Genomic DNA, 14986 nt, shown 5'->3' with positions numbered 1-14986 from the left:
TTCGTACTTGCGATGTCTGCAGTTGGGAACTTCCCATAAGACAAGAAAAAAGTATAAAGCAGATGAATCCAAAGAGGGGAAAATCCCATTTATTTTGAAATCAGGAACATGTAAGAGTGGCTACTGAGAAACCTGAGAATCTTTATCTGTGAACTGAGAAATGCAGTGTTATTATAATGGTCACACACTGACTACAGCACAAAGTATTTAATGAGGAAAGAACTAATGTACACAGCTTCCTGTTTTGAACCCATGTAAGAGATCATTTTCACCATTATCTTTTTATTGTTAATTCACTTCATATGCTTTTCACACTGTTTTCATGATCACAGGCAGATTTTCTGTATTCTTACACTGTACACCCCAACTAAATGACACCATAATGTGCAGTTGTGTGCCATCTGCTGTGCTTAACTTGTAACTGCAATGCGAAAGAGCGGAAAATGGCAATACTGTAAAATCAAATTTGAAGTAAAAACTGCGTATTTTAAATCAGGCAGTAGCACAGCAGCATGTGGAGTCTGCACATTCTCCTTGTAGGTGTATGTGGTAGTAGCACCCCACCCAACATTTTATCTGATAGATGTCATCCTCTGCCTATCCTAGAGTGGGTCTGACCCCCTTCTTTTGACACCCACAGCACGCCCAACCTACCTGGAAAGGGGTCTCTCTTTGAACTGCCTTTCCCAAGGTTTCTTCCATTTTTTCCCTACAAGGTTTTTTTTGGGAGTTTTTCCTTGTCTTGTTAGAGAGTCAAGGCTGGGGGGCTGTCAAGAGGCAGGGCCTGTTAAAGCCCATTGCGGCACTTCCTGTGTGATTTTGGGCTATACAAAAATAAACTGTATTGTATTGTATTAACAGGTTCAGAATATGGATGGTTGATAATATATTTGCTCCTTTACTATTGTTATATCATAGTATGCTCGTCATACGGGACTTTCTGAATTTGGTATGTTGTCTTGTGTTCCTTGAGCTTCTACCCAGGACTGAAAGTTTTATCCCATGTTCCAATCTTATGCTTCCCACACAGACTTGATTTAAAATGTTGATGGGCTCTGTCTGATTTGGTGAGCATACAGACAACTCAGCTTAATGCTGTACAACATTACACAATCAAAGAGCAGTAGTGTAAACTCACCCACACAATAAACCTGCAAGTATTGCATTTTAATTAGGTGGAAGATGGATTCTTCTGCATCCTTCTGAAAACTGACAACTTTGCAAAGATTTTTGCGGCAATTCTCTATGCAAACAATCCTATACAAAATGTAGACAGATCGCTTCAGTTGCTGCTAAGAAAATTCTTCCGTTTTCCATTTCGAACAGAGCAGCTATGAAAAAGGGATGGGGCGATGGATAGAATTAGAGCGTAGTAAATGAGAAATCAGATGAAACAACCAGAATTACAGTAAACTGGTTTTGAAAATGGGAGTGGCAGGGTGCTTCTGCCTTACAGCTCCGAAGATCCAGGCTAGATTCTTGACCTGGTCACTTTGGGAAGTCTGCACATATATTCTCAGTCTGTGTGAGTTATTCTGTGTGAATCTAATTTGATCCATATTAAGTAAACTAGGGGGCTTCGCCTCCAGCTCACCAACCTAAAGCCAGCGCTATGCGCCAGCCACTTCACGTCTCTGCCGCTCGCGTATGTTGATTTCACTTTCACCAAACAACAAATCTTTTAATTCTCACGGATACGCCTCTTCATTGGGAAGAAACACTACTTTTCCCTGGTGGCAACACAAATTAGATGATCTACAAGCCTCCGACTTAAAGTTTAAATCCAAACAATATATTCAATCTCTTTTCGCTGTTCCATTATTTCACCAAGTAATAATTTCCGTTTGTTTGCGGTAATGCAATCTTGACTATCATTTTTTTGAGAGTTTGGAACTTTAGTACTTTCATAATCTCTAACCAGCTCTGCATGTGTATCACGCCAACGTTTTTGAATTCTTTATGACGTTCTACTTTGTCATCTACTGTTTGTCTTTTATTTCTGGCCTCGGCGTGCTTAAATCTCTTGGCACAAAGTCTCGTCTCGTGAGACTTGAAAGTATCTCTCTGAAAAAGTCACGTCTCGTTGCAGGATTTTTTTATTATAATAGAGAGATGTCAGTGTGTGTATGAGCATACACTGTAATAGACTGGCAGTTGATTCTCTGGGACTTTGTAACAGATCTGTGAGTACAATAAATGGATGGATTTGTCCAAACTACAATTAAATGACCCAGTCTTCTTGTATTCAAATGTTACACTGGACGTGATTGGCTTAAACCGAAGTCAACTTTAAGCAAGACCATTTAGGCTACATTTGGCTAAACTACTAGGAGCGTGACTGAGCAGGCTTTAGAAGAACTGAATGAAAATGAAGAGAAAACATAGCTAAACTGGTACTGCTTTGCATCTTATTTTCTTTTGAATGGCGATGGGTGTGCCACGTCCCTGTATGTGTATGCCTGATGGTGTTCTCTCATATGGGTCAGGGTGTTCAAATGCTGCTGGTCATGAAGGTTTTTAAAATTCTAAAGGATTTCCATTAGCTTTGCTTAAATTTTGTTATTCACATGCTCACATATTCACTTTGAATGAAAATCTACAAAATTTCTAAGTGGTTAAGCAGAGCCATCTGTCTGCAGTAAACCCTATTCCTGTAAGCATTGGCCTGAGATTAGTTGCTCCAATGAAACCAAAATGGCACGTTATGGGGGGCAGGCAACTAGCATCATGCTAAGTAAACTATTTGTTGTCAAAAAGAGCCCCGAATGACATCTACAGGTGTCCCTGATTATAGATGAAATGACTGGGTGGGATTTAAAAGCATATTCCCTGCCAAAGATCTTATTTATATAGAAGTCAGAAGGCAAGTTTAAATATTATTAAGTGACTCTAATAAATAGATTTTCTTTGAGTTTCTTTTACAGTCTCAAAACTGTTAAATACAGCTACTACTAGTAATTAAAAAACTTCACTATCCTGATTACTTTTAAGCTCCTCTTACAGAACAAAGTGTAATTTATACAGATATTATTTAAAAACATTTCTTGAAGTTGCTGTTATGCATCACTTACAGTACAAGATATATTAAACACTGCTAAAACTAAAATACTTTATCATTGAATTGAATTTTACTCCTTTCTGGTAACACAACACAATGCAGGAACCAGCGCTAGACAGGGCAGCCATCCAGCACACGCACCATTAGACAGGGGCCACTTGCGCATCCTCAAAGGTCAATATGGAATACCCAGAAATATCCCATGCAGTCACAAAAACAACATAAAAACTTCACACATTCAGACATGGGGTTTGAACACAGGAGGCAGCAGCAATAACAGCTGTGTTACGGTGCTGCATTTACAGTGTCATAATGTTAAAAAAACAATACTGCTACCAATAAATATGTTTGATCATTCTAGTTCATTTCATTCTCCTTGTGTAGTATAAATGTAAAATACGGCTAATAATAGAAAATATACTGCTCAAAAAAATTAAAGGAACACTTTTTAATCAGAGTATAGCATTAAGTCAAAGAGACTTCTGTGCTATTGATCTGGTCAGTTAAGTAGCAGAGGGGGTTGTTAATCAGTTTCAGTTACTTTGGTGCACTAGATGGGGCAACAATGTGACAACCCCCAAAATAGGAATGGTTTAACACGTGGAGGCCACTGACATTGTCCCTCCTCGTCTTTTCTGACTGTTTTTTCACTAGCTTTGCATTTGGCTATGGTCAGTGTCACTACTGGTAGCATGAGGCGATACTGGGACCATACGTTCAACTTCTCCAGGATGGCACATAAATACATGCCGTTGCCAGAAGGTTTGCCGTGTCTCCCACCACAGTCGCAAGAGCATGGAGGAGATTACAGGAGACAGGCAGTTACTCTCGGAGAACTGGACATGGCCGTAGAAGGTCCTTAACCCATCCGCAGGACCGCTATCAGCTCCTTTGGGCAAGGAGGAACAGGATGAGCACTGCCAGAGCCCTATAAAATGACCTCCAGCAGGTCACTGGTGTGAATGTCTCTAACCAAACAATCAGAAAAAGACTTCATGAGGGTGGCCTAAGGGCCCGACGTCCTCTAGTGGACCCTGACACTGCCCAGCATCGCAGAGCTCCATTTGCATTGCCATAGAGTACAAGAATTGGCAGGTCCACCACTGGCGCCCTGTGCTTTTCACAGATGAGAGCAGGTTCACCCTGAGCACATATGACAGACGTGAAAGGGTCTGGAGAAGCCATGGAGAACGTTATGCTGCCTGTAACATTGTTCAGCATGACCAGTTTGGTGGGTCAGTGATGGTCTGGGGAGGTATATCCATGGAGGGACACACAGACCTCTACAGGCTAGACAACGGACCTTGACTGCCATTAGGTATCAGGATGAAATCCTTGGACCTATTGTCAGACCCTATGCTGGTGCAGTGGGTCCTGGGTTCCTCCTGGTACACGACAATGCCCGGCCTTATGTGGCGAGACTATGCAGACAGTTCCTGGAGGATGAAGGATTTAGTACCATGGACTGGCACCCACGCTCGCCTGACCTAAATCCAATAGAACACCTCTGGGACAATATGTTTCGGTCCATCCGACGCCACCCAGGTTGCACCTCAGACTGTCCAGGAGCTCAGTGATGCCCTGGTCCAGATCTGGGAGGAGATCCCCCAGGGCACCATCCATCATCTCATTAGGAGCATGCCCAGACATTGTCAGCCATGCATACAAGCACTTGGGGGCCATACAAACTACTGAGTACGATTTTGAGTTGCTGCAATGAAATTTTGGCAAAATAGACTAGCCTGTCACATCATTTTTTCACTTTGATTTTCAGGGTGTCTTTGATTTTCATTTCCATCAAATGATGTGGCATCCTTTTGTTTCTAACACATTGCCCAGTCCATATCAGTATAGATATCCAGCAGGATTTTTTTTCCCATTGAGATCTGATGTGTTTTCAGTGTTCCTTTAATTGTTTTGAGCAGTTTACATTTGGTTTAAACAGGTTTGATGTTATTTTTATTTAGTTTGTTTAAACATTTCTCTTACAGTACAAAATTCTAAATATTGCAGCTACAAGTAACAATAAATATATATTTACTATTTGGGTTACACTTCACACTTTTAACATTATAAAATATGAAATATCGAACTACTGACTTTTTACCTGGGGTGGTTTCATGGTTCTGTTACAATAAAAATATTATTCAGCTTAATTTCATTCTCATCTCACAGTATAAATTATAATGTATAAGGCTACTTATCCATCCATTATCCAACCCGCTGAATCCGAACACAGGGTCACGGGGGTCTGCTGGAGCCAATCCCAGCCAACACAGGGCACAAGGCAGGAACCAATCCCAGGCAGGGTGCCAACCCACCGCAGGACACACACAAACACACCCACACACCAAGCACACACTAGGGCCAATTTAGGATCGCCAATCCACCTAACCTGCATGTCTTTGGACTGTGGGAGGAAACCCACACAGACACGGGGAGAACAAGCAAACCCAGGTCTCCCAACTGCGAGGCAGCAGCGCTACCCACTGCGCCACCGTGCCGCCAAGGCTACTTATATTAAAATATATTTTTATTCAGGTTGTTTTCGCACTTCTGTAATCATAAAATAACAAACATGACTACTGATAATTCCACTGCCTTTTTTTGGGTGGGGGGGGGGGTTGCTTTCATGTTTCTCTGATAGAATGAATAATATGAAATATTAATAGTACTGCTAATGAAAACACTCGATCACTCTGGATAATTTCATTCTCCTCTTAAGTCATAAAATATAAAACATAAGACTAACTAGAATAAAAAATGCAATTTTATTTTGGTTTCTTTCATGTTGTTTACTTAATAACACTATAAATACAAATCTGACTACTATATTATTTGGCCTACTTTAGTTCTTCTCTTACACTTTTAAACATAAAACATTTAATTCTAATAAAAATATATTTAATTCAGGTTGCTTTCTTACACATCTTACAATATAAAATATTAACCATTTCTTTCACTACTACTGATAAATTTACTTTATTATTTAGGTTTCCTTCATGCAGCCCTTACAATATAAAACATTAATTATGACTACTTATAATTAAAATGCACTTTTCATCCTGTTTGCTTCCACACTTTCCTTAAAATATAAAATATCAAAAAGTACACCTATTGCTACAAATAGTTTTTCCTGTCCAGTGTTGGCTCCTGCCTTGCACCCAAAGCGGCTCGAACAGACTGTTCACCCTGGGACCCTCAATTGGATTAACCAAGCTCAAGGGTTTTATTTTGTTAATTTTGTCTTTCTTTGAGCTTTTTCTAGAACCCAAATTTTATTTGTCTTTTATCTTTCTTTTCACTTACAATTCAGAACTCCAAATCACTATAGCCGCATAACTGGGGTCAAGGTTGAGCCCCCCAAATCTATCAGGGCTGGTTTTCGGGGAGCAGCTCGTGAATCCTGCTGTATGAGTGGGAGTCTACTGTGCTGGGCGCTCCACTATCAGAGCTCAGCGAAAAATAAAACCAGCACCTAACAGCTAACAGCCTCTTCTGGGAATTAATGACCACTGAAAAACAAAACAGGAGCTTTATTAAAACTGCCAAATTATAAAAGCCGCACAAATAAATTATCGCTCTTCTCATCTTCTGAGAGCTGTTAGAGGGTTGCTGTTTTGACACAGTGATAAAAATGCACAACACAAAAGCACTCTCTGCCATGCTAATGGGAAGCCAAGCTCAAAGCAGGATTTGTCGAATTTTAATCAGATCTCCTTGCTCATTTCCCAGCATGCACCAGAATTTTGTGACTATTTATTTACAGCAGCCCTTGAGAAGTAGATTTTAGACAAGAAATAAAAAAATCAGTACGTCTATGGAATAGCACTAGGTAAAAATCTTTGGGGAGGTTTTGAGATTATTAATAATTTTGTCAATTTATACAGACTAATGCGTAATGATGCATTCTTTGTTTGAACGTATTTATTCCAATTGAAGGTGGCATGGATTTAAAGAGAGAGCCAGTAGTATAAGGTGCATTGCAGGAGGTATACTTGGATAAGACATCAGTTCATCATTCAAGGCTAGAGTTTCCAGGTACCACTTAACCTAAACTGCATACTCTTGGGAAGTGGATGGGAGGAAACTGACAGAATGGGCAAGCCCCATGCCGCAAGTGACCAACCCAGGGTTAGAACCCAGTCTCCTGGAGATGAGCAGCAGCAGTAGTGTCTACCACAGTGCCCCTCTCTTTCATAGCTAAATGCAAAGAAGGGGCAATGAAGAAGTGATAAATTGTGAAAAGCCCCACCAATATTCTGAATGTGTGGACACTGCTCATCAAATCTCTATTTATTGAATTTTGTCTGCCCCTTAAACTAAACTTGTTCTTTTTAAACAAGCCATTTACCAAAACAAACAAGTTAGAGAATGTGTGCAGGGTGTAACATTCAGCACTTAGTTAACCAATTTGAAAGTGGGGGCATTTTAAAATGTTTTAGTTACTTCATCAAAGAGTCACTTATCAGTTAATATACTAAATATGTTTTTAACAATGAGTTATATTCAGAAATAACAGTGGAAATAAAAATAACTTATAAGCATTAGTAGACTACATTAAATAAACTTTTAACAAAACTTTAAAATGTTATGTAAGTAAAAAGGAACCCAAACCGGCTCATGGTGTCTCAAAAGCTTTCAAAGACAGAAGCATCCAATTCAAGTAATGTAAAAATGTCCTGCTTTTAGTTGTTGGTTGTGGAGGTGCTGTGACTATCTTTTAAGTTTCCTAAACATAATATTTTTTATAGAAATAACTAATGGAGAGGAAAAATCTCTGTTGAGGTCTCAAAGTGAAGTTATTGGCTGCTTCACACCAAGAATGAGGGCATGGCAAGATGGAGCTTGGCAAATAAATTATAGAGCCAAAGGAATATAAATGCAAAGAATTATTATTATTATTAATATTAAATCACTATAGTCTGCATATAATGCAGGTGTGAGGTTGTTTTTATTGTAATGTACATTAAACTCTGAGTCCATGTACAGTATGTTTACTATATGCTTAATGAGTGGCTCTTAAATAATTTCTTTCCACTTACATTCATTCATAGATAAGTCTTAGTTTGAATTATTTTTTTTTACTTTTTTTGGCTAACTTATGTCAAACAACAGGAGATGTGAGCTTGTATGCTAGATCCTGTGCACATGCCACGACTGGCATATGACTAACTTTTATTAGGCTTCCATTTTGCTGTTATTGTCAGATGAGTAATGGAGAAATGAGTAATGGAGGAAAATACACAAAGTCAACAAACTGATGTCAACTCTGTCGAGGTAAATTTGATATAGTAAACTACTCTAAAACTAAAGTCGCAAATAATGTTTGTAAGAAAGACAAGTTTGCACATTCGGCAGTAGTTTTCAATGGCAGATTTTGAAATTCCAAATATCTATAGAGTTGAGTTGAGATATCTCAACAAAAAACTTTCTTGAAAAAATTCCTGGAAGAATAAGTGTGCCATATTTCAATAAAATCAGTCCATAGCCAAGTTGTTTTATGTCGACAGAGAGACAGGTATGTCAATCGCAGTAGGTGAGCTTGTCTGACATTCTGTGCACACTGACAAACAGCTATGATGCTGTACTTGCCTGTTTTTAGGTTTATCTGTACCCCAAGAAAAGACAGAAACATATTACAAACACCCTCTTTAATAGCATATATATGAATATCCTACCTGTCTCACTATCCAGAGGTCCAAAGTGACATATCTGGCTGATGTGGTGGACCCAGGTGTTCATCTCGGCCTCAGTCTTGGCTACCAGATAGAATGTGCGGGCGGCTGTCTTTACCACAAAGATATGGTGGTCTTGGAATTCTCTTCTGATCACACTGGCCTCCTGGTGCATCTGCACTTGGCATTCATTCAGATTAATCACCCGGATGGGCTTCTTTGACGTCTTGCTTCGAAAATATTCCAGGACATCTGGATTTCCACTCATTCTACCCTGACGCAGGACGAACCAGCGTTTGCGCCATGCCTGGGGGAACACAGAAGACGTTGTGAGTTGTCTGACACCAGAGTGGAGGGAACAGCACTTCATAGCATGACTGATAGATAGATAGATAGATAGATAGATAGATAGATAGATAGATAGATAGATAGATAGATAGATAGATAGATAGATAGATAGATAGATAGATAGATAGATAGAACTTCACTGATCCAAAAAGAAAGCCAATTGCATTAGAAGCAACATAGAACATACAATCCACATAGATGTAGGAAATGGTGACCTCAAAGTGAACATCCAGTATTACATACATAACCTGTACAGTATTTATATAATGTACCGTACATACACATCAGTGCATTAGCTGAATGATGTGTAGTTTCCCCAATGACAGCCTGTCTCTGTTCCCATGTGTCTGTTATAGCTACCTTTGGTGAAGACAAGCAAAACTGGATGAGGCATTATACGGTCTGATGACTATAGGTAAAAAAGCACTCCAGTAGCATCTCTTAACACACTGTGGTGGAATAAGCTGTTGATTTAAGGTGGTCTAGGTCAACATAATATGAAATGGATAGGTATGATTGCCCTTGATGGTCTCTTCTTTTGCCATCGTTCTCTTTTGCCTCTTTGTTAGTGAGTTTACTGTCAGTCCTTCCTTATTATTTTTTTAGAGATCTGCCATTCCTTGAGCTGGTGTTACTTCCCCATCAGACCACAGTATAGAACAGGGCCCTGGTAGAATGGCAAACTGATAGAGCATCCCTATCAGCTTGTTACAGATATTGAAAGATATGACTGACTTGAAAAAGAAGAGCCTGCTTTGTCCAGCCAGTCCAGTCGACTGTTGAGGTGAATCCCCAGGTACTTGTAGGACTGGCTAATTTCCATTTTCAGCAACTTTAGTGTGACTGTTTACAAAGGTTATCCCGCACCCTGGCAGACCATTACCAACAACTTTGTCACAGTAATGTTCAGTTGGAATTTGTTCTCTGTGCACCACAGGACAAAGTCCTCCATTACCATTCTCTAGTGGTCTTCATCTCCATCAGTAGTAGTAGTAGTACTGTAATGTGTACAGTCTATAGTGAAATTCTTACTTGCATTCTCAATGCAGCCTACCATGGAGGAGTTAACTGAAGAAGATGACATCAATTGGAATTGTATTTAAAATTGGTTGGCAGGGAGTGATGAGCAAGGCAGACAAGATAGTTCTCTGGGGTGCACCTGTGTCACTGACCACCCTTACGAGCACACAGATAAGGAGTATTACAAGTTCTCCTCATGATCAAGGACACTGTGTGGGCACCACCATACTTTAAATAACTGGAGAGGCTGGATACTGTTAAGGGGGCTGGAGAAATCAAAGAACAAGATCATGAACACAGAGTTGGATTAATGGTTGATTCAAGACAGACAAGAACTAGATAGATGTTATTTGCGTTTGGTTTTTCTTTGCTTTGAGAGAAGCTGTGTAACATAAAATTGAATTGATTGTTCAGCTGTAGAAGTTTTGGTTTATTCCCTAGCCTACTTCCTTTGTCTGTGGAATTTGTTCATTCTCCTTGTGTCGCCATGTATGTTTTCTGATTTACTTGATTTCCCTCCTACATCCCAAAGACAAGCAGATTAGGTCAACTGGCAACTTCTGATTTGTCTAGTTTGAGTAAGTGTGGGTGTATGTGAGTGTGATGACCTGCCTTGTACCTGACACCACCAGGACAGGCTCTGACTCACTACAACACTGATTCATTTTGGGAGTCTTGTTGTTGTCAGCATTTATTTTCAGCAGCTTTAATCATTGGGTTGGCGTGAATTGGCTGCTGCTCCGTGCTAACAATTGTAATCTAAAGTATTAGAAAACTCAGCTCTGGAATCACCTTTTTGGTTTGTAGGCCCTATTTTGTGAATTCTCCACTTTAGCCGAGGATTTTGCAGGAAATGCATTTAGAAATTTAGGGCATTCTTCCAGGTAGGCACAAATGGCCAGTCTCCTCGTAATTCTGCCCAGTATTATTTTGGGATTACCACTGTACCTGCAAAATTCTGTACTGGATAACATTAACATACAGAAAGGATCTCAGTCTTCACTGCTTAAGTATATGATAGGCTTAACAACACTGTTGAACATTTACACCCTACTGCACATTTTCCTTTAAATTCCTTTTTGTCTGAAATGTATTTGCATATATATTTTAAACAGTATATTGCAGAAGATTGATTTATCTGTTTATATTTCAGCAATTATGTTTTATATATATGTTACCTTATACTAATACTAACTGTGCTATGCATCTAAAGTTGGTTGAAATCTAAGTACTCAACACAGACCTCATGTGTTATATTATGCCATTTTTGATAGATAGATAGATAGATAGATAGATAGATAGATAGATAGATAGATAGATAGATAGATAGATAGATAGATAGATAGATAGATAGATAGATAGATAGATAGATAGATAGATAGAACTTTATTTGTTTGGTAGAGTAGTATTCACCCTATCCCTTTCCCTCACGGCAGCCTTTTCCTCTTCGAACAGAGCCACTTGTTTTCTGCACTTCCTCTAGGCGTCACTGATCAAACTGACCTCACTTATAGTCAAAGTGTCTTGGTTTAACAACTCTAGCCTAGTCATGTTGGAGCTTTGGTTTTCCCGATTTATCATTATTTTCACTCATGCATTGCCTGCCATGCAAAATTATCAGTCTTTAGCATTATAGCTATAAAGCTCATTCACAAGGCCTGAGTGGGTGTAAGAAAGTTGCTACCATGCTGCTGTTTCTGGCTTATAATGTCAGATGACAGAATAGGGCAATAAGACCAATTTTCGTATTATCAGACACTTGTTGGCCATTTTTATTATTCGTTTTTGATTTCTTGAGCCTTCTTCTACGCGTTTTGACTATTTTTAACTCTGCTTCTCAACCCTAGCAACTGGACGGACACACAAATACACAGACACACCCAGAGACACTTGTTCTTTTATTAAGGTGGACTATATTTGTAATAACAGTATAGCGTGCATAGCTGTTATGTGGAGATGCAACTAACAAAAGCAAATTGAACTGAATTGAATTTAATGTTCTTCACTTTTCCCTCTTTCTATCTGATAGCTCCAACTGCCCCCCTCTCTTGTATGAGGAAGGGCTTAATGACTGTAAACTGAGTGAGCTGACTAGACTTCTTCTTTACTGTTAACAAGCAGTTCTGTCCCTGAATGTATTCACTCCCCCCCTCCACCACTACTTGACACACACAGCAACACCCAGCCAGGCTGGTCAGCCCATTGCAGGGAACTCAGTGCCTTTTTCCCAGAAGTGTTACAAAGAGGAAGTGAAGAGAAGCTGTGCTGAACTAAAACAAACTAGCACATGCCTGTCTAGAAAAAAAAACATCGAATGCAAAGACAGGCCATGGAAGGTGTTCTTTATGTTGGCTCCACAGGGCTGAGACAACTGTTATCACTTGCATGAGGAGATTTGCCTCACTTTAATTTTTGACTCCAGAAATACAGCTAATTTGTTGTCACCAGCAACCTCAAGGTAGTATGCAACACGGGGCATAGGGACAGGCCACAAGAAAAATAATGGTGTAAAGTGCTTATAAAAAGTATTCAGCCCCTGGAAGTTTTCACATTTTATTGTTTTACAACATTGAATCACGGTGGATTTAATTTGGTTTATTAACCCTGATCAACAGAAAGAGACTCTTTCATGTCAAAGTGTAAACAGATCTCTGCAAAGTGGTCTAAACTGATTACAAATGTAAAACACAAAATACTTGTTAAGTATTCAAGTCTGGGTTGATGTCACAACAGCCTTGAGTCTGCATGCACAGACCTCTCTAATCTTTGAACTTTTGGGCACTGTGATTTTTTTCCCCATTCATTTTTGCAAAACTGCTCAAGCTGCCAGGTTGCATGGGGATTGTGAGTGAGCCACCTTTTCAAAGTCCAGCCGCAATTTCTCAGTAGGATTGAGACCTGAACTCTGACTTGGCCACTCCAGGACATGAACAATATTGCTTTTGAAGCATTCCTGTGTGGCTTTCAGAGAGACAGTTGGAAACTTATAAACATTAGGAATTTTTTTTTTCATAGAGAGAGCCATGGACACATGAAATAAGTTACCAAGTAGTGTGGTAGAGAGAAGAACTTTAGACATCTTCAGAACTTGACTTGATGTTATTTTAGAAGAATTAAGTGGACAGGAATGGCAAGCTTTGTTGGGCTGAATGGCCTATTCTCACCTACATTGTTCGGTTGTTGTCTTGCTGGGAAACAAACCTTCCCAAGGTGATTTCTTTCAGACTTAATCAGATTTTCCTTTAGGAGTTCCCTGTTTTACTGCATTCATTCTACCCTCCATCCTCACAAGCCCTCTAGGATTTGCTGTAGAGGAGCATCTCCACAGTCTGACATTGCCACCACCATGCTTTACAGCAGGGATGATGTGATTTTGACAATGTGCCGTGTTCAAACATTGCATTAAGTCTGATGGCCAAAACGTTCAAATTTGGTCTCATCAGACCATGGAACCATCTCCTTGTTAACATCCTGAAAACTGTAGGCGAGATGTCATGTGTGTTTTTTTAGCAGTGGCTTTCTCTTTGCCACTGTCCCATAAAGCTGCAATGGATGAAGCACCTGAGCAACAGTTGTTGACTATACAGTCACTCCAATCAAGGCCACTGTAGCCTGTAACTCCTTCAAAGCAACTTTGTGGAATATTACTTTTAAAAGTAACATAGTTACATTACTCATTGTATAAAAAAGTAACTAGACGTATTACACAATTGCTTATTATAAAATGTTATGGGTTACAAATAGTACTTTTGAATTACTTTTTATTCTTTTGTATGAAAAACTGCAGAACGGCCAGAACATGGGCGTGCACGACAGCAGCAGGCAATGTCTTTGCAACTATAGACAATACTTATGCAAAACGATTTTTTTATAATGAAGTGGCAAGAATAATCTTCCATAGTAACGCAATAACGCAGGTATTTTTAGTTCAAGAAAATAAGTATTGCATTACATTGTTACCTTAAAAAGTAATGACTATGCGTAACACGTTACCCCCAATGCTGCTTCAGATTTCTCATATGTGTCTTGGTGGCTATTCCCTCGCTAGTCTTCTCCTTGCACATTCATCCAGTTTTTGTGGACAGCAGATTTACAGCTATGTCATACTCTTTCAGATTCTTAATGATTGATTTAACTGGACTCCAAGGGGAGTTCAGTCTCCTGGATATTTCTTGCTGCTATTCCCTGATTTGTGCTTTTCAGTCACCTTTTCTCTGGAGTTACTTGGAGTGTACTTGTTTGTTCCAAATAAGGTGCATTTATACTACAATCAGCTGAAACCCCTTGATTCCAGGCAGGTGATCTTTGTTGAATTAATACCAATTTAAACCAATTGGCTGCACCAGTGATGATTTAGTCGTGTCATATTAAAGGGGGTGAATACATTTGGGAACAAATTTTTTTTATTTATATTTGTAACTAATTTAGATCATTTTGTAGAAATTTATTTTCAGATTTGAATGAAAAAAGTTGTTTTCTGTTGATCAATGTCAAAAAAGCCAAATTAAGTCAACTGTGATTCAATGATTTATAGCAATAATATCTGAGAACTGTCAGAGGGTGAATACTTTTTATAGGCACTGAATTTTGCTGATGCCTTTAATTAAGGCATCTTACAAGATCAAAATACAGTATAATTTCTTGCATACATTCAGACCACTGCCAGGTTAACAGACTTGCTTAGAGTCAAACAGGAGTGGATAGAAGGCAGGAATTGAGCGGGCACCCTCATAGTTTAAGGTCCAATGCCACATGCTCGACACTACCCCGTGTTTATTTGCATAAGTCTAGAAAGCAGCAAAGCCTCAATTCTGAGAGTTAGCAACCAAATATGCAGAGACAAGAATTATGGCAGATACAATCTCCTTTAACAAGTTTCCTT

The 14986-nt window shown here is 39.3% G+C and overlaps 1 protein-coding gene across 1 annotated transcript in view; it reads right to left on the bottom strand.

Annotated features, from left to right (window-relative positions):
• Positions 1-14986, bottom strand: part of gab3 (GRB2 associated binding protein 3) — an 80164-nt gene that overhangs the window by 19798 nt on the left and 45380 nt on the right. Inside the window, exon 2 of the mRNA XM_028815460.2 lies at positions 8740-9043. Coding sequence (XP_028671293.2) covers positions 8740-9043 — 304 coding nt within the window. The remainder of the gene's footprint in view (positions 1-8739; positions 9044-14986) is intronic.

The sequence above is a fragment of the Erpetoichthys calabaricus genome, chromosome 12 (genome assembly GCF_900747795.2).
Source record: "Erpetoichthys calabaricus chromosome 12, fErpCal1.3, whole genome shotgun sequence".
Taxonomy (NCBI): Eukaryota; Metazoa; Chordata; class Cladistia; order Polypteriformes; family Polypteridae; genus Erpetoichthys; species Erpetoichthys calabaricus.
The sequence above is the reverse complement of the archived record's forward strand: the minus strand, read 5'-3'. Positions and strand labels throughout refer to the sequence as shown.